The following is a 21,008-nucleotide window of genomic DNA, read 5'->3' on the forward strand; positions in this document are numbered from 1 at the left end:
AACCCATGGACACACACATATCTACATTTTGGATCTCTTTGTGTACATAGAGATTAAAAACTGTGAGTTTATACAGATACCTCTGATTTCAGACTTCACAGTTTATCTTAGTGTTCCCGTTTTCCTTATAACAGTTTAGTGTTTTTCCAACAGTGAAAAACTTGGCTTTCATTATCTCCAATATATTTACATATGTATCCAATTCTAGCATGCACACAGTGTTAGAATTGATCATCCAAACCCCTAGGAGAAACACATTTACTCACTGAACTACGGCATTTATTTACAGGGTTTTTTTGTTTGTTTGTTTGTTTTTAATTTTAGCTTTAGCATATTTAGTCAAAATACTGTTTCCCAAAGTTACTTATGGTTAGTTATTTCCCTCTCCACCCACTTCAGTGTGGTTTTGTGTTTCACTTATAATGGGGTTTTGTTCTTTTGTTGGTGTTCTTATTCCATTCTGGGTTCCCCAACATCCTGGTTCCTTTTTATTGTTTGTTTTATTTTGGGAGTATCTGAAACCCTACTGTTGTCTAAGACTTGAGGTGATACAAAAAGATATACTCAGAGAATCTGATTTCAAACTTCACAGTTTATTTTAGTGTTCCCCTTTTCCTTATAACATTTTTCTCCAATAGTGAAAAAGGTCCTGGCTCTTATTATCTCCAATATATTTGCATATTTATCCAATTCTGATATGCACACAGTCTCAGAATTGATTGTCCAAACCCCTGGGGGAAACACATTTACTCACGGAACTACAGAGAATCTTCCTTCTCTCAGCAGTCCCATCTTTCCACCCCTTTTCCACCTACACCCTATAGGTAATCAATCTGGTTCCTGGTTTCTACTTCCTGTATTTCTTTTTTCACAAAATACTCAATTCATATATATTTTCATATCCCTTTCTTCTATTATACATAACTATATCATACTATATACATACATATATATGTGTGTGTGTGTATATATGTGTATATATACATACATACTATAACACATACTCTTGGGCTTTGTTAACTCTGACATGGAAATCACTCCATATCTATATATAGAGTTCTTCATTCTCTTTTACACGCACCATACTTCATTGTATGGGGGGGTGTTTATAGTTTTGGGGATTTTTGTAATTTAACAAATGATAATTGTATATATTTACAGGGTACATTATGGTATTTTGTTACATGTATACATTATGAAATGATTAAATCAAGCTATAACATCTCTATCACCCTATCACCTCATATACTTACCTTTTTTCATTGTGGTACAACAGTTAACATAATTCTCTCAGCAATTTTGAAACATGTATTACATTCTTATTAACTCTAATCACCATACTCTGCAACAGATCTCAAAATCTTATTCCTCCTGTCTAACTGAAACTTTGCATCTTTTTATCAGCACCCCTCCCAGTCCCTCCCACTCCCAGCCTCTGGTAACCACTACTACTCTACTCGCTGCTCAGTACTATTCAGTCTTAAAAAAGAAGGATGTACCGTTATTTATTCAACCACATATTGTTTCCAATATTTGCAACTACAAATAAAACTACAATAAATATAAACTTGTGCACATGTATTTGTGCATTGTTTGAGGTGAATTCTCTAGGAGTCTAGAAGTGGAATTGTTGGGCTAAAAGTTAAGTGCGTATTTTATTAGGTATTGTCAAATGTCCCTCTGAAATGATTGCACCAGTTTGCTTCCTGACAAGCAAGTCTGAGAGTGCCTGTTTCCCTACAGCCTCCCCAGCATCACGTGTCATACATTTTTCTTCTTTTTCCAATTTTCATAGGTGAGAAATGATGTCTCAATTAGTTTTAATTCCTACTTCCTTAATTTCATATATATTTGGGTACCTTTTCATATGTTTGGGGGCCATTTTTATATCTTTTTGTAAATTGTCTGTTCATGTCTTTTTCTCATATTTTTATCTTTTTTTGTTTTTTTTTTTTAATAACCTCAATTTTTCAAAGTTTTTGTATGTTAGGGATATTAGCCATGTGTCCACGGCATGTGATGTAAATAATTTTCTCCTGGTTTGTAAGATGTCTTTTGTTTATGATGCATCTGTCATGCAGAGGTTTTATGTTTTTATGTAGTCCAACTTATGAATCTTAATTTCTGGCTTCTGAATTTTGAGTCATCAAAGCTTTTCTCTACACTAGGGTTCAAGAGGAACTAACTATGCTTATGAGAATACTTTGAAACATCAAAACATACAAATATTGGTGGGGCACGGTGGCTCACGCCTGTAATTCTATCACTTTGGGAGGCCAACAAGGACGGATTGCCTGAGGTCAGGAGTTTCCAGCCTGGCTAACATGGTGAAACCCTGCTTCTACTGAAAATACAAAAATTAGCCAGGCGTTGTGGCAGGTGCCTATAATCACAGCTACTCGGGAGGCTGAGGCAGGAGAATCACTTGAACCTGGGAGGCAGAGGTTGCAGTGAACCAAGGTCCTGCCACTGCACTCCAGCCTGAGCGATAGAGCAAGACTCCTTCTCAAAACAAAACAAAACAAAACCATGCAAATGTTAGAAACTCATCTATTAACAGACCCTGCAATATTAGGACTTGCTTGCATCTTCTGATCGCTGGGCAGCTGCCTTCGCAGCTGGTTTCTAAGCAGCAGTGTCTTCTCTGAATGGGCATCATCGCTCTACCCTCAGGCTTCCTGGCTTCTCCAAACCCAGACACTTCATCTAAAACTACCTGGGGCATTCTGGACTCTCTAGCCTCCCCCATCTCTCTTTACTCTAAATGTATTCCTTGTTTTTCCTGGTAGTTTTATTCAGCCGTTACTTTTTGTATTTTCTATTGATTCCAGTCCACCATGTCCTTAGCCCCTTCACCTTCCTTCCCTTCCTGCCTCATCTCCTTTGTTCATGCAACCCCTAAAATGCAGCATCCTCCCTTTCCAAAGGCCATTCAACCATTTCCCTCTACAGTTGAGTGGGTACATTCCCAGCTATGTCTTCCGCATAAGAAATATATATATATATATAATTTTTTTTTTTGAGACAGAGTTTTGCTCTGTTGCCCAGGCTACAGTGCAGTGGCACAGTCTCTGCTCACTGCAAGCTCTGCCTCCCGGGTTCACGCCATTCTCCTGCCTCAGCCTCCCGAGTAACTGGGACTACAGGTGCCCACCACCATGCCTGGCTAATTTTTTGTATTTGTAGTAGAGACTGGGTTTCACCATGTTAGCCGGGATGGTCTCGATCTCCTGACCTTGTGATCCACCTGCCTTGGTCTCCCAAAGTGCTGGGATTACAAGCATGAGCCGCTGTGCCCGGCCTCACATAAGAAATATTATAGCTAAGTGATGAGGTGCTTACCTGACAGAGCCCAGCAGACTCAGCAGAACACAGATATCATTCTTCACATGGAGGGGTGTCATCCAAAAGAAACACGAAAATGAATCTTTTCTGCATGTTGGAGACAACAGTAGCTACAAAATATACTGAAATATTTAATACTTATAAAAGTGTTAGCTCTTGTCATTTTTCCCACCATGACCTTTATTCACCATAACCTTTAAGTGCTTAGACAGGTTTTTGTTGTGGTGGTATTGGTATTTAATCAGTACATTAAGGATAAACAATGTAAGTGAGCTTTGAAAGGAAATACATCTTTCGATTTATCCCCTTCCTCCCTCTCTCTCTCGGCTTGTATCTGTCAACACAAACCAGCACAAAACCTGATGCCACCAGGTTTGTAAGTTCATAACGACCTGCGTGATACCTAGAAAAAATTATCTTCTAGGAGAACCAAAGATGGAGACACAAATTGTGGAGACAGATCACTGCATGGCTCTGCATTTTAAGTTTTAACTCTGACTGTTCTGGAGAGTTAAGAAGTTGATCCAGAGACCTTACTGCATGTTCTCTCTTAATAAGTATTTACTATTTGGGTTAAGCAATGATAGACCTATTTGAGCTTCATATAAATTATATACATCTGAAGAAACCTAATAGAGACAAAATGAGACATATTACTTAGTAACACAAGAGACAAGCTCTTGAAATGGATAGCATGGAAGGAGAAAGGAGTTAAGTTATAGGTAGGGGATAAAATTGCAGCAGCTTAAATTCTTGGTTCCCAACATTTTGCTTTGTTTTTGTTTGTTTGTTCTGTTTTCAGGGATCCTCAAAGTCTGGACCCACCAGAAGTCAGCAATGCAAAACTTCAGTATGCAGGATGGGGCCCTAAAGGCCAACAGCTGGTAAGCCCATCAAGTTCGGTAACTATATTTGGGTTTTGAGGAAGTTTCCATTTCTAAGCTGAATGGGTCTCACTGTACTCAGCCTGTGTATGGTGTTGTGTGTGTGTGTGTGTGTGTGTGTGTGTGTGTGTGTGTGTGTGTGTAAATTAAAATCTGGGCAAATACACCAGGGTGTCTGAATATGTAAAAGGGTCATTTCATTTTAGATAGCAAATTCTCCTAAAATTGGAACAGCGTGTGCTTGGTTCCTACATCTGACATGGTTGAAGTGGTGCCTAACTGTAGCTGTGTCTGTGGACTCCAGATTCTGTGGACTCCAGATGAATCGTGAGCTCAAAGAGATCAACTTCATTAAAAGGACTGAGGCCGGGTGCGGTGGCTTAAGCCTGTAATCCCAGCACTTTGGGAGGCCGAGACGGGCGGATCACGAGGTCAGGAGATCGAGACCATCCTGGCTAACCCGGTGAAACCCCATCTCTACTAAAAAATACAAAAAACTAGCAGGGCGTGGTGGCGGGCACCTGTAGTCCCAGCTACTCGGGAGGCTGAGGCAGGAGAATGGTGTGAACCCAGGAGGCGGAGCTTGCAGTGAACTGAGATCCGGCCACTGCACTCCAGCCTGGGCGACAGAGCAAGACTCCGTCTCAAAAAAAAAAAAAAAAAAAAAAAGGACTGCAAATGAGAATGATCCAAATGGTTTTGTCATCAAAAGATGCTCCGGGAACTCAGACTTCTTTCTGTGGAGGGTTTTTTGTTGTTGTTGTTGTTGTTGTTGTTTGTTTTTTTGAGACAGAGTTTCGCTCTCATTGCCCAGGCCAGGGTGCAATGATGTGATCTCAGCTCACTGCAACCTCCACCTCCTGTGTTCAAGCGATTCTCCTGCCTCAGCCTCCCGAGTAGCTGGGATTACAGGCATGTGCCACCACACCCAACTAATTTTTGTATTTTTAGTAGAGACAGGGTTTCACTATGTTGGCCAGGCTGGTCTCAAACTCCTAACCTCAGGCGATCCACTCACCTCGGCCTCCCAAAGTGCTGGCATTACAGGCATGAGCTACCGCACCTGGCCTCTGTGGAAGGTTTTTTAAGCATGTAGATTTGCTGGCCCTGATGGAGCCAGGCCAATCCCATCAACATGCAAAATCCCCCATGGCCATTGCAGCCCTCTCGGTTTCTATCAGCTGTCTTCATGGATTTCTTCTCAAATTGGCAAAACTGCCGGGTTTCTATGAATGGGAAGGACAGTGCAGAGAAAACGGCCCTGAACACTATTTCTAAGATGAGGGCTCCCACCCTGGTTCTCACTGTCGAGCTGGCCTTGCACGGCGCCTCCAGCTGTCAGACTGCAGGCAGCAGCCCAGCCATGTAGTAAAGGATATGGATAATATGATCCCTCAGGTTTTTCCACCTCTAGCCTTGCGTTTGACTAAAACTTGATTATATTTGTCCGTTCTGTGCAGCATTTTTTAAGAGACCATATTGCCACGTGCAGAAAGTCCCTCGGGTTTGAAGGTCAGATGACATGGTTGCCGTTTTCAAGTCACCATTTTCTTCTGCCTCTTTAAGCTGATTACCTAAGCCTGCATTTGTAAAGCTCCTTTTTCCTAAAATAGCACAAAAAATGATCGTATCTAAAAGCTCACGTAGAATTGTATTGGATAGGCTGTCATCTATCTTACAAATGAAAATAGTCTTATTTCTCCCCATAGTACAATCGCATTTTCTTGGTTATGTATTAATTCCACTGCCTTGAATTGGTTTGAAAAAAAACAAGAGCATAGAGGCCGTGAAACTATTAATATTTTAGCTATTATGATCATGTCTCTAATGCTAAAACTGATTACAGAGGTTTTGAAAAGTATATATAACTGATCAAAATCACAGGGTGACAGGAGGAAGTGAGGAGGTTGAGAGCTGACCTTGACCAAGGAACACCAACCCATCAGTTCAATCACAACAAAGAGATAAAATTTGTCTTTTCTCAAAGCATTAACTCTTAAAAAGGGAAAAAATGCAATTTTTTGATAGAAGATTGTAGAAGACCTAGGTTTTCAGGACTGACGTGCAACTGAATCTCTAGTAGTTGACCTTAAAACCCTCTAAAAGTCTGTGATTGAAGAGATTTCCAGTATCCCTCAAATCATCTGTCAAAGTGGCCATTACACCTCCATAGAGAGCTCTCCCTGCCTGCTGTGGATCCATTACAAGCCAGTACCCACAGCTCTGCACCTGGCCTCATCACACCACTGCAGGGAGAAGGATAGGAATGTGTAACGTTACTGAGTGATCATTGTCCAGCCTTTTTATAGTAGTCAGGAGAAGATCATCGTAACGTGACCACATGTCAAGGTCTCTTTCCACCATACCTGCGGCCTCGCTCCTTATCACCCAGTGACTGTAACTCAGTGTGGACTCCTGCCTCATTGTCTGCACATGCAAATAAACCGGGTCCCTTAGTAGAGTTGGTACTTGTCGTCCTGCCTCTGGGAACAGCTTGTAACATAAAGGAAATCTAACCCTCAACTGTAAAAAGAGTTGCTGTGCATACGTGTGTGTGTGTGTGTGTGCATGCAGACACTTTAGAATTAAGTCTATAATTGTCCTCTTGAACAACTGACCTTCATTCATGTCATGCTCCCTTGGAGATGAGAAGGGGAAAATGATTATAGAAGTTATCGTGTTTAACCTCTTACAGAATAAGTAGCAACAAAACAAAGTAAATGACAACTTCTCAGAGAAGGCTTCCTGACACCTCCCCCAACACACACACAGACACACACGTACACACACACACACAGTGGTAGGTAGCCATCCTGGGGCTTCAGGTCTCACCGTGCAATCTCCCAGCACACACGATCCCTTGTTGCTTGTAGACATATCTCTGTCCTTGGTTAGGTGGTGATATGGTTTGGCTCTGTGTCCTCCCCCAAATCTCACCTTGAATTATAATAATCCCCATGTGTCAAGGGTGGGACCAGATGGAGATAATTGAATCATGGGGGCAGTTTCCCCATGCTGTTCTAGTGATAGTGAGTTCTCATGAGATCTGACGGTTTCCCCCTTCGCTCGACACTCATTCTGTCTCCTGCTGCCCTGTGAAGAGGTGCCTTCTGCCATGATTGTAAGTCTCCTGAGGCCTCCCCAGCAATGCAGAACCGTGAGTCAATTAAACCTCTTTCTTGTATGAATTGCCCAGTCTCAAATATTTCTTTATAGCAGCATGAGAACGTACTAATACAGGTACCCTGAGTCCGCATAGTGAGCCTGTTTCATCTTCGTATTCTAACACACCCAGCACAATGCCTGGTGCCCAGTACACGTTTATTGAGGTAAAAGATGAAAGCACAAACAGATCGATTAATTCATTAGTTAATGTATTTTTGTGGTTTCAAACCACTTCAGCATGAAGAATTGGATGGTGGCAAATAGCCAGCATCTATGAATAGGACAGTACTAGAGGTGACAGAAATTTGACTTCCTTTCTGCTTCAAAGAAATGAATGTTCAGGTAAGTAATAATTGTTAATACTTGAGTTAAGTACCAAAGGTGCTATATGCTTGTGGAACGTTTGAGTTTTTAAATCCATTCGACCTTTAAGAGCGTTATGATACATGCATGTACTGAGCTTAAGAGGCAATATAGTTCGTTGTTGAGTGAGGGCCCTGTGTGCTGGAGCAGGGGCTGCCTTCTTCTGCAGAAGGTCAGATAGCACATGTTTCAGTCTTTGCGGACAGATGGTTTCTAGCACAATGACTCAGCTCCCTTACTGCAGCATGGAAGCAGCTGCAGGCAGTATAGACAAGATGGGCTTGGCTGTGTTCCAGTAAAGCTATGCTTCCCAACACAGGTGATTTGGCCTATGGGTTATAGTTTGCTGACCCCTGTTTTAGTGGATCATATGCTCTCTTGGTTGTTCTCATGAGCAAAGCCTGATGCCAGAGCCACCACCTCATGACAGCTACTCCCCACACCTGCTCCGTCTGCACAGAACATTCACAACTCAAGAGCAGGCCTTGCAAGCCCTAACCTATTAAGTGATGCCAAGCAACACACCCCTCATTGCCATTTTATTTTAAAAAGTAAATATTGCTCCCTAAAGTCAACCTACTCTAATTATAATGAGTCAGATTGAAGTGAGTAATTCTCCTTTGGGAGCAGAGAAAACAGCTGCAGTTGAAGTTTGCAATGAGCTGTGGGAACACGTAGCTTCCTTTGCTGAGTGATTTCAGGGCTGCCTTTGGGTCCGGAGCCCCCGTATCACAGGAGACGACCCGGGGAACCAGGGGTGGGTGAGGGCATCTTTTCCCAGTGCCTCAATGTGGTTGCCAATTAGTGACTCTTACCTTTTAGAGTAAGTGTTGAACATTCCTCCAGTAGTAATGACTGCAGGGAGCGTGGCCTGTGTGTTGTTAGCGGAGTGGGTGGGAGGAGGCCCCCAGGCTGCCAGAAACCACTTCTGTGATGGCGCTGGTCTGGGGCTGGAGTGTATGACGAATGATAAGATTGCTTCCAAATGTCTGCTGAGGGCCCAGGATGTGATCTAGGAAATAGATTTGGCCAGATTAAATAGGATTAAACAAGAAATCCTATGTAAAATGTTAACACAGTGACTCTCCTTTGCTTCCTCTTCCTCCAAACTGGAGTGGTCAGTGGGGAAATATAAACGTTCAAAACATGTGCTGTTTCAATGTATTTCTCTGTACCACTTTTTTCCTCATTTTGTCCTCTTCAGATGAATCTTCCTGAACTGAGATTTCCTCCACGTTTCTTCTTTTTTCTTTTCTTTTCTTTTTTTAATGGAAATCTCCCTCTGTCACCCAGGCTGGAGGACAGTGGTGCAATCTCTGCTCATTCCAACCTCCACCTCCTGGGTTCAAGCAATTTTCCTGCCTCAGCCTCCCAAGTAGCTGGGACTACAGGTGCGTGCCACCACACCTGGCTAATTTTTGTATTTTTAGCAGAGATGGGGTTTCACTGTTTTGGCCAGGCTGGTCTTGAACTCCTGACCTCAAGTGATCCACCCACCTCAGCCTCCCAAAGTGCTGGGATTATAGGCATGAGCCACTGGGCCCGGCCCTCCATGTTTCTTTTCTTTGATCTTTTCATGAAGTCCTGCCCCCTACCATGTGTTCGTCTGTTTATGGGAAGTTTTGTTTCTGCTGACCTAGAATGTGATTACATTGTCTGGTTTAGGAATGCCCATGTATTTCCCGATACGGTATTTCTACTAGAGACATTTCCTAGAAGCACATGGACTTTGAGGGCAGCTGCGGTGGCCTTCCTTGTTCTTAGCACTCGCATTTGGAGTTGAAGCTGCCTTGGGGTGCATTTGCAGGTTGATCTGCGAGGGTAGGGAGTTCATGTGAATTTGGTGCTTTATCATGTTTTCCTTTGGAAACAAGTGCCATGGAAATTTTCTCAAGGAAGACCGTGCAGCATTAGACAACATTAAGAATTCAAAGCTGGAGTCTTTGCTGGTACACTCGGAAGATCAGAGACAAAGTGAATGGGTCTCTCTTTGGTTGGCTTGCTACCATGACAGTGATAAATGTAGAACTTTGAACGGGAAATTTAATGAGTCCATTGGGAAGTCTTCAATGCAGAGACAGCGTCAAAATGTGACGGATGAAGCGCAATGGAGTAGTTAGCTGGGAAACCTGCTGGGACTGGGGAAGAGCTGTCCTCAGGAGACGGCGTTCCCCAAAGGAGCAGGTGCAAATTACAGACACCATGGAGGGAAACTAAGGAATTCTCACAGCCATGCTTTGCAGCTTAGAAGGGGAGACCAACTTCTTCATCATCTCCAGACAACGAGAGGCTGAGGGGTGGTGAATATCAGCGAGCAACTGTCCTGAGTCTCCCTGGAAACAGGAGAATAACATGTTTATCAAAATGGGACATTTGAGCCAGGAAGAATCGCCTGGCGATTTAGATCCAAAATAGTTTTCCACAGAAGGTCACAGAATAGTTTATCAGAGAGTGTCAAGAAATCTGCATTTAAATTGTGCTGTGTTTTACCGCATGTTCTCACTCATAGGCGGGAATTGAACAATGAGAACACATGGACACAGGGTGGGGAACGTCACACACTGGGGCCTGTCAGGGGGTGGGGAGCTGGGGGAGGGATAGCATTAGGAGAAATACCTAATGTAAATGACGAGTTGATGGGTTAAGCAAACCCACGTGGCACATGTATACCTATGTATCAAACCTGCACATTGTGCACAGGTACCTTAGAACTTAAAGTATAATAAAGAAAAAAAATTGTGCTGTGTTTTAATGGTTAGGATGGCAGCTCCCTTGGAGAGGTCTTAGGAGCAGGTAGACTGGACTCCCAAGGATGCTGCCAGTCCTAGGGCTCTCTGGAATGGCACATGTGGCCAGCGACTGCCATGGTCACAAACCAGCTAAATGCACGGGACCCTGCAGGCCGGTCCTGCCGTGTGTGTACATTCCCACCATTCTCTTATGCATTTGTTTATGGATTCCATCAACTCTTATTGAACACTTCCTGTGTTCCAGATACTGCTAGATGCCGGATGCAGAAGGAGGACATGGTCCCTTTCCTCACTGGCTTCCGCTTCTGATGGCAAATCCACCTATTATCACTCACTTGCTCTCCCCGACGGCAGATGCTGCCCGTTGCCATGCTCTGGCACTGTCACTCTCCTAAATGTCCCCATCTGTTCACACGGCCCAAGCTTTCCTGTCCGGTCCATAGCAGGGGCTGTCACACTATTGTTTGATATTCTTCTTGTTTTTCACCAAGATTCTTAGATCTTCAAGTCTTAACAAAATGATGCCCCTGAGAACAAAGCCATCCAGACAGGCCTCACCGCCTAAGAGGTCATTCTTTGCTTGCTTGATACAGAGCCCGTCAGGCCAATCCAGCTCTGAGAAAAACTTCTCCTCATGGTTGGGGACACGGCCATGGGGCGTGCTGTCTGGAGGTCCAGCTGCCCTTCCCCATGTGACCTTCTTCACAGGTGTTCCCTGACTGACTCACACAGACACTGTACCCATACCCCACACCGGCCCCCACTTAGTGATTGCTACACCCTCTCAAGCCTGTGGCAGTTGTGGCTCTCTAAGCCACACCTCAGTGTGAAGCGGGATTTAAGGAACCAGAGAGACTGGACAGAGTGCAGGGAAGTGTTTATTTTAAGGTGTACACCAGCCCGGTGGACATGTGTCCTAAAGGCTGAGCCCAGAACAAAGAAAACAAGTCCCTTTTAAGCATTTTGAGGCGGGAACTACGCGAAGCAGGCGCAGTTTGATCTCTTACAGAAATGAGATCAAAAGGCTGCTGTGACACTTTTGCCACCTGTCTTACATCTCTGTGAGAACTTGGTTTGCAACTTGTGCTTATTTGTCTTGTGAACTTGTAGTTTGTGCAGGGAAGAAAGAAACAGGAGTTTATAGAGCCTACAAAATATGTGGAGGATGGATATGGTTATTGTTTCTTGGGACAGACAGTTAATATTAATATTCTCTTCTGACCTCACAGGGGCTACTTAAATTCTCCTCAGTCTTGGTTAATACAGAATTTCATTTTATGGGCTATTGTTATTTTTCTTACTATTATTATAATTTTTACTGTTATTACTTATGCTATTATTCTGTTATTTTCTTAATTTCCCACTTCAAGTGGACGGAGCCCATTCCAAGCAAACTATTCCAAGGTTGGCTGTTTTTCTTCCTAATGCGTCAACAGCGAGAGCGCGAGGGCCTTCCTTTACCTACGCGTGAGCATCTGCCAGTGATCCAGCGGGTACCACTTCCTCCCGGAACCCTGTCTTGACACTTTTTTCTATGAGTCAGTGAAGGATTCAAGAAAATTGGAGTTGAGGGTTTTTTTTTTTTTTTTTTTTTTGCACTCACGCTGACTCACCTCATGGCATTGGGGTTTCTGCCTTCAAGAAAAAGAATTTTTTTTATAGCCCATTAAAGTTGTAAAAATCCATGCCTCCAAATGTCAATAATTCAACCTAAGATATGGAGGAAGAGCTTGTGCTTGAAACTCCAAAACGCTTTGTTAGAGGGACAAAAGGGCAGCTTGACAGCAGATCGGAGGGATGGAGGGCCTTCGCCTCAGGCGTCGCTCACGTGTGGGCGTCCGCACGGGGAGGAGCGCGTGGGGAGAACCGTCAGATTTCAGTGTGACAGGGAGGCCACGTGGGTGGCACCGTGGTAGCAGCACAGAGCCAGTGTGAGGGCAGGCTGGGTGCAGCCAGGAGCCAGCTGGGAGTGGGAACCCAGCCAGGCCTGGGATGTGGAAGCCTTCACTGAGAGACTCCGTGGTAGGGTCCCAGGCCACCTCCTCAGCCTCAGAATCAGAAGGCCCTAGTTTTAACCCTGAGAAGGAAAAGAATATTTTATTTTGCAAAGGACACAAATTCATCCTTTTTTTATGGCTGCATAGTATTCCATGGTGTATATGTGCCACATTTTCTTAATCTAGTCTGTCACTGATGGACATTTGGGTTGATTCCAAGTCTTTGCTATTGTGAATGGTGCCGCAATAAACATACATGTGATGTGTCTTTATAGCAGCATGACTTATAATCCTTTGGGTATATACCCAGTAATGGGATGGCTGGGTCATATGGTACATCTAGTTCTAGATCCTTGAGGAATTGCCATACTGTTTTCCATAATGGTTGAACTAGTTTACAATCCCACCAACAGTGTAAAAGTGTTCCTATTTCTCCACATCCTTTGTTTTGCTCTTCAAGGGTTATTAGTAACAAAAGCTTTGGGGTCAAAAGGGCCAGATTCAGATCGTGGTTGCAGCACTTACTAGTTGCATGACCTTGACTAAGAGACTTAATCCCTGAGCTTCCGTCTCTTGGTCTGTTAACTGAAGTAGCAATGCCTACCTCGTAGGGCTCATGGTGGAGATTAAAATAATCTACCCGAAGTACAGGCTGTGGAGCCTTGTGTAAATAACGTTCTCAATACATGTCTTTAATTGTTGCTGCTGTTATTATTTGGCTTAATCGAGCTGTGGAGAATGAGAAGGAATATAAGAATTTCATCAGACGGAAGTCTGGTGTGTGTCAGAAGGAGAGTTGGGCTGCCCTTGATAAAGCAGAGAAATGTAGGATAGAGATAGAAGCTAGGGATGGTGGCCAGAGGGCTCCATGACGGACCAGCCACATTGTCCGTCACCATCCAAGGTGTACCTGTGTGAACTCGCACCTTGCTCTTCTCCCACTCTTAGGGAGTGAGGGGGAATGTTCAGAAAACATCAGTTTCTACCTCCTGAAGTCTTTAGCTCCTTGTAAGTATTCAAGAGTCTGTGGCTTTAGAAAAGGCCATTGTCAGGTGACAGCATTTCCCCTATGCTAATGCCACGCCAGAAATTATCCCTTGAATGGAGAGAGTATGTTTCTTATAAGAAGCTGGGTGTCCTGCTTTCTGTATCCAGTCCAGGAAGCCTGCCTCCAGTCCACAGTTCCCCATCACCACCTGGGCGGCCACCAGGGAGCTGAGCAGAAATGGGCCTGTGGCCTCCTCCAAGCTACAACCTGGCTCAGGGTTAGCGCTGCCCACCCAGTCCCACGGCCGTAGCAAAGCGGGCAGAGAGCACTTTACTGAAGTTGACAAATCCAACGAGGGGAGGAAGATTGATCTTTCCAGCAAGAGGAGAGTCTTTAATGAAATGTCCTATATGTGGAGAAGACCAGACTAAAGTGACATCCCATTAATAACCTACAAAAGCCTCTAATCAGTTTAGGTTAATTTGGTATTCATTGTAAAAACATTCATCATGGGCACTGAGGTCCATGACAGTAGCCAAGAAATTAATATCGCATGGATGGAGATCGCCTTCTGTATCCTCAGATAATGGATGGAGGCAGTTTGGTGAGTGATTTGTTAGCTCTACCAAAGGTACCCTTCAAATTTAACGTAATATGTTATCACTTCCTAGCTCTGTGTGGCTAAATCACTTTAATATTCACTTGCACTCAAGTAAATAAGCTGAGTTTTTGGTCATGAATACGAATGGGTGGGGTTGTATGACAGGGATACCTGATGGTCATGGTCAAAGGGTGAGGAGAATTAGGACAAAATTATGGGGCTCTTTCCTGCCACCAAGAGGCTCTTCTCCTGGGATACAGGGATTTCAGGACATGAAAGGAAATTCGTAATCATAGGATTGTGGGGGAAGTGAGAGAAGGAAACTGTAAGTAGGACATCAGGAGGAGGCAGAGATTTGTTTTAACTCTGTATCAATGGAGGACGCCTAAGAGAAAATTTATTTATAAAACAATATGAAAATATGCAGTAAGAGTCATGAAGATATTCCTATACAAGATCACAGAAATCCCTTTTAAAAGAAGCCCACAGCTGTATCAACAAACGCATTCATAACACTGTTATCCATAATAAGAATTTCTAAAAGTTGGAAATGTCCTAAGTATTGACAGGCGAGCGATTGGCTCAATTATGGAGTATCCATAGGAAGAGGTATTATATAACCATTTAAGATTATGATTAGGAAGGCTGCATTGACATATGGAGCATATATCATCTATTAAACAATAGCAGGACTAAAATAAGCCATTTGGTATATTGGCATATGGAAGGGATTAGAAAGTAGTATATTAGTCAAAATAATTATTTTGGACTGGCCAGACTGTGGGCCTTTTTTTTCTCCTTCTAAAACTTTCTTGGTTAGAGCAACATTATATACATTTTAAAAATTAAAAAGAGAAGAAAATGTATTGTTAAAAGTGGGATTTAGGAACTCTACTCAATAAACATGTGCTTAAGTAGTGTTGAGGGTAAAAAAGAGGCACTTTTTGCAGAGAATCCAAACATGAATAAGCTACCCGTCACCCTCCAAGGATCACAGTGCCTTTAATTCCACTGGTTTGAAAGCTCTGTTGCAAACCCTTCAGAGATATTTTCTGGGACTCACTCTTTTTTTTGAAGGATAGAAAGCAGAATAACAAAATTCAAGGTCACAGATTATGAGTGTTTAATATCTAAAATGAAATTATTTTTAACTGACAAGTCATCGTTGTATACACTTGTGGGATACAAGAAGACTATAGTCAATGTTTTGTGTATTTCACAATAAGAGAATACATTTCAAAGAATGGTAAGTGAGCCTTGAGACTCACTTTAAGCCAAAGCAAAATTAAGAAAAAAGGTGGATGCTAGGTTAAAACAGAGCCTGACCTGCTTGCCCACATTGGCCAGTGAAGATAAACCCTGTTTTCTTCCTCATCAGAGCTTCCTTAATTCAATTGTGCCTGAAACAGTGTATCATTTCTTAGGAATAATCCAATTTAGGAGGGTGCCCCCCACATCAGCCTCGGCAATATTAGGTTAGAGAATTTCAAGATCATTTATCAAATAGAATTTAAAGCAGGATCAGAGTTGTGCATTAAGGAAGAGTGCACTTTGTGATAGATTCTTGAGAGAATGTAACAAGGCAGTTATAAATTAACATAGCCTTTTGAGATCTTTGGATGACGGGGCGTGGAGCCGCACCACACTTGCGGCCATGGCAGACCCTGTTTCTTGTCCTGTGGAGGGAGCAGCTTCTGAACATTTGGAGGTTTTTCCGGTCGCCTCAGGTAGGGCAGTGGAGGGCTGCACTCTGTGCTGCCCAGAATTCTCCTTCGTGCACCTAATCAGGTTTTATAGATTACTTTGTGGAATTCTCTGGTTTGGGTGGAGGGAACACCTCTTCATAATAATTCCTAAAATGTTTCACAATTGGAAAGTATCAAAGGAATGGTTCCTTCTCCTGGTCTTTGTAGAATAACCACGACCTTTTCTTCCTTTAAACGGCTGAAATACTGTCAGTCCCACTTATTGTAGCAGTTAATCTTATGCCTCTTTGTTTTATTATTCAACTATTTTACTTTTGAATAACTTTATTTCCCAGACCAAATGTAAGCCATTCAAGGACAAAGAATGTTTTTCATTAGACCTTTATCTTCCACAGCCCATTGCTCAGCATTGCACAGAGTATAGGTTCTCACAAATACTTGTTAAATTAATGCCATCCAGAAGGGAAAGTAAAATTAAATGTCAGATTTATAGACATAAGGTCCAAAATTCAGGGAAATTGGAAAACCTTGATGATATAACCTAAAATTTTTAAGATTTAACGACTTGTCTGATGGCAAATTAATTCAGCAGTTCAGATTCAGTTCAGATTGTGAGCGATACCAAGGAAGAAAATCTGGATTTTCGAGTCAGACATTTTGTCTTGAAATGTTTGTTATGCTGTGAAAGATCTTAAAAGGAAGGTAGAGAGTGTTCCTGGTTAAAACCTGTCAGGATCAGGCTGAACTGAACAAGGTGAAAGGACCTGAACTCCTTGGCTTTCCAAGGACATTTCAGAGAATGAGAGCACCTCACTTCTTGTCCACTGGGATGCCGAGATGATCATCTCCTCAGTGTCGTAAGGAACAGTGAGGCCTCGTGGGCATGTGCCCCTCACTCACTCTCCGGTCAGCCCCCATTCTAAAGCCCTGTGAGGACCTCCGAGGTTATTGTCTGGGTTGTTAAACGTGGAGACAGAGGGCACAGAGCAGAAGATAATTTGCTCACTTAAAACAAGAGATTTCTAAGAACGTTTGGAGAAATTTTAGCAGCATCCAAGTCAGTTATTTGTGAATGATTCTTCTGGTCTTTTCTGCAAAGTAGACTTCACAGGGCTCTTCCTTTGCAGAAATTTGTTAGCCCTGATTGATTATTAGAAGTTAATTATCAATACTGGATACTAACATACTTCTGCCCTTTGACGTGGGTATTTGCACAGCCCACGAGGTTTTATTTCACTTCTCTGATGCGTGGGGAGCACAGTACCTTACTCATGCTAGAACAGTGATAGATGTGAGCACAGATAATCAATGAGTCAATTTCAACAGTGATAGACGTGAGCACAGATAATCAATGAGTCAATTTCAACAGTGATAGACGTGAGCACAGATAATCAATGAGTTAATTTCAACAACAGAACCACTTTGGTTTTTGTTAGACTGTGGGTTTTGCTTTTGTTTTTTTTTTTTTTGTTTCATGGTTTTTTGTTGTTGTTTTGGTTTGGTTTTTATGTGATGGCTCAAATCTAGTTCAGGTATTTCCACTCTAAAAAAAAACAGCTAGCAAATTAGTGAATTGATTTTTCTGTTTGTTCTTCAGTCTGAAAACCTCTTTTCTGAATGGTTTTAGTTTTTACTGTAATGGCTTTTATGGCCAGGAACAGTTTGAAATATATTTTAATTCCATCCATTAGGCCAGATTTAATTAACGTACAGTATGCATGTTGGTGAGCTGAGTGTGCCGTCTGTGCCTCCAGCCTAGATTGCTCTAGAGCCTGTGCCTGTCCCATGTGCGTGAGGCCAACTGTGCACTCCAGACTCAGTTCATTCATAAATATGAACTCACTGTTGTTTCTGCCAAAGCTCTGCCGTGTGAGTGGTACTGCCATCTCTTCAGTGCCAGGTCAGCCACCTGGCATTCTTGACTTCTCTTCCTCCCCCACCAGCTTGATCCACTATACGTTTTATGAATTCTGCTTTCTTGGTATCACGAAAATCCACCTTCTTCTTTCTGTTCCCACCATCACCTCATGCCTAGGTTCCTGTAACAGCTGCCTCCTTGGTTTTCCTACCCCAAAACTACCCCTACTCCAGCACGTTCTCCATCTGTCACTGAGTGATCTAAAATGCACATATAATCATGTCCATTTTCCCATGTAAAATCCTCCCACTGTTTTCCGTTGCCTTCAGGGTAGAACTCAAACCCTTTCACGTGCTTGTGAAGCCCACCTGAGGTGCCATCAGTCCCCTGACCTCTCCTGCCACCCAGCACTCCCAGGCTGGAGACCAGCCATAATGAGCTACATCCAGTTCCGCAAATGTCCCAGACCACTTCTCACCACAATACCTTTGTATTTGCTGTTCACAAAGTCCAGAACACACTCTTTTAAAAACAAAAAAAAAAGTTTTTAAAGACAGTATTTGGCTCTATCACCCAGCCTGGAATGCAGTGGTATGAGCATGGCTCACTGCAGCCTCCACCTTCTGTACTCAAGCGATCCTCCCACCTCAGCCTACTAAGTAGCTGGGACTACAGGTACTTGCCACCATGCCTGCTTAGTTTTTGTATTTTTTGTAGAGATGGGGTCTCACTGTGTTACCCAAGCTGGTCTGGAACTGCTGCACTAAGCAATCCTTCTGCCTCAACCTCCCAAAGTGCTGGGATTACGGGCATGAGCCACTGTGCCCAGCCCAGGACACACTCTTAATCCCCTACCCCTCACCCCTAACTCCAATCCCTGACGATTGGACTTGAGACCCCTCTGCTCTGTCCCCTGCCACTTGGCCATTGCCTTATCACCCACTCATCACTCTCTGCTGTTATGACCCATTTCCTTGTTATTCTGCCCCAGCCAAATCCAAACTCCTTAGGAACAACTGCCTCTCATGTTCACTGCTGTGTCCTCAGCCTCTTTGTGTAGACTGTTAGTAAGCATTAAATACGTGTTCAAAGGTTGAATGAGTGACTCCGTCAATTAAGGCATATTATTTACCCGAGATGAAAATTAATTACTTTTTTCAATTTAAGCATAAACCCAGTTTATGAATTTTTATGAAATTGTTTTCTGTATTTTCACCTATTGGAGAAGTTGGCTGACCTTTCACCTTTAGCCATACCTTGCAGCTTCCTCCTTTAAATTTCAGCCTTTTCAGCCACCACATGGGTCCTAATTACTGTGACACCATGTTCAAACCCAGGCTCACCAGTTTCCAGTTACCCTCCAGATAAAAAGGTTATAATTGCATATACATGTATCTATTTAATTAAGCTAGTTTTCTCCATGGCCATACAAATTCATGTTTTTAAAATTAGCTGGGTGATGTGACTGTTTAATGGAACTTGAGTCTTTAGAAGGTCCTCGGATGTCACTGCTGTCTACTTCCTCTAAATCTAATCATCACAGGACAAGGTGCAGGATGGTGCTTGCTTAGTGGATGCTGCCTTTTAAATTTCCTGTGTTACTGCCTGACAAGATTCGTTGATTCCAATAACTCCCCACAAAGGGCTCAGAATAATAAAGGAATAAATTAATCAGTCAATGGACAAGCAAGCAGTCTATGCTAGGCTGATGAACCACAATAGAACATCTCACTGCTGGCCGGGCGCGGTGGCTCAAGCCTGTAATCCCAGCACTTTGGGAGGCCGAGACGGGCGGATCACGAGGTCAGGAGATCGAGACCATCCTGGTTAACCCAGTGAAACCCCGTCTCTACTAAAAAAAATACAAAAAATAATTAGCCGGGCGTGATGGTGGGCGCCTGTAGTCCCAGCTACTCGGGAGGCTGAGGCAGGAGAATAGCGTGAACCCGGGAGGCAGAGCTTGCAGTGAGCTGAGATCGTGCCACTGCACTCCAGCCTGGGCGACAAAGCGAGACTCCGTCTCAAAAACAAACAAACAAACAAACAAACGAACATCTCACTGCTACACGGAGTCAGCCGTCTCCCACTGCCCTGCTGAACCCTATCTGAACAGGGAATCTGTGTTGTATCAGAGCCAGCCTGGCAAGGAACTGCTCAGCCGGCCTTTCCCCTCCTGTTCTCATAAAGACAAGTGCCAACGTATTCGTAATTTCCCAGTGAGGTGGCAGAGTCTGTAAATCCTTTTTTCCAATAACCCTAAACTTTTACTGGCCAAGGGTTCAACAGCCTGGTACACATTTAGGGAAACAAAAGGTTTATGGTGGCAGGTGACTGTTTAGAATAATGTTTCTTAACTCAGCTACACTTCAACTTGTGTAACTACCAGTGCCGTGGCTGCATGCCCAGAGGCTCTGGTTCGTTTGGACCAGCGTGGAGCCTGGGCATCAGGGTATTTGAAAGCTCCCCAGGGGCTTCTGATGTACAACCATGTCTGAGCATCCTGGGTTTAGATGCTTACAGGGAGGTGGGGCTGGGACTGGATGACCTCTTTAATAAACTTTGAAGTTTCACGGTCAACATTCCAACTTCATAATGAGATATAGAATCTGTTAGATTATATTTTTAATCACCAGGCCTATCACAAGGGAGGTGCTGTATATAAAATTGCTTATCATTAAAACATTCCCAGGGAAATTGTTGCTTCAAAAAGACAGCTGTACTTCCTTAGATCAACATGCACAGCTTGAAGGTTGCCAACTACATTGTAGTTTACTTTGCTCCTGGTCAATTCAACTCAATTCAACTCGAAGTTAAGATCAGGACGTTATAAAATTATTTTGTTTTCTTTTTCTTTGAATCCTGGATGAGAAGTCATTGTCCAAATCATTAGGTGTTTTATGCAATATTAACAACCTTTAGTGTGATTCCTCCCCCCGACATCAAACCTATAAACATTAAGCTATTCTAAAAGAAAGCTGCTATGATGAAAGCACTGGGTTTCAGACAGCAAGTCTCACAGCTGTGCAGGTTGGGACATAATAACCAATGATAACAGCAGCCTTTTGGATAGGGCTCACAATGTTCCCATCACCATGCTAGGCGCTCGGTGTGTACTGTCTCTTTTGCTCACAATATCTCCATTCAGCAGTGAGAAAATAGAAATTCAGAAAATGGAAGTAATTTTCCCCAGGTCACATATCAGGGATGGTATCAGAACTGAAACTGAAGAAGTCGCGCCCCAGCTTCTTCCTTTGGACCGAACTCTTAAGTCTGGGCTCAGTGTTCAGAATGACTTCTCTCAAGACCAAATGAGCTCATGTGTATGAAAAGCCTTTGAACACCTCTTAAATG

At 43.1% G+C, this 21,008-nt stretch overlaps 1 protein-coding gene across 5 annotated transcripts in view; it reads left to right on the forward strand.

The window, feature by feature from the left end:
- Positions 1-21,008, forward strand: part of DPP6 (dipeptidyl peptidase like 6) — a 1,156,796-nt gene that overhangs the window by 920,216 nt on the left and 215,572 nt on the right. For all 5 annotated transcript variants that reach the window (XM_073009533.1, XM_073009535.1, XM_073009532.1 and 2 more), the window contains exon 7: positions 4,148-4,229. In XM_073009533.1, the coding sequence (XP_072865634.1) occupies positions 4,148-4,229 (82 nt within the window). The remainder of the gene's footprint in view (positions 1-4,147; positions 4,230-21,008) is intronic.

The sequence above is a fragment of the Chlorocebus sabaeus genome, chromosome 21 (genome assembly GCF_047675955.1).
Source record: "Chlorocebus sabaeus isolate Y175 chromosome 21, mChlSab1.0.hap1, whole genome shotgun sequence".
Classification (NCBI taxonomy): Eukaryota; Metazoa; Chordata; class Mammalia; order Primates; family Cercopithecidae; genus Chlorocebus; species Chlorocebus sabaeus.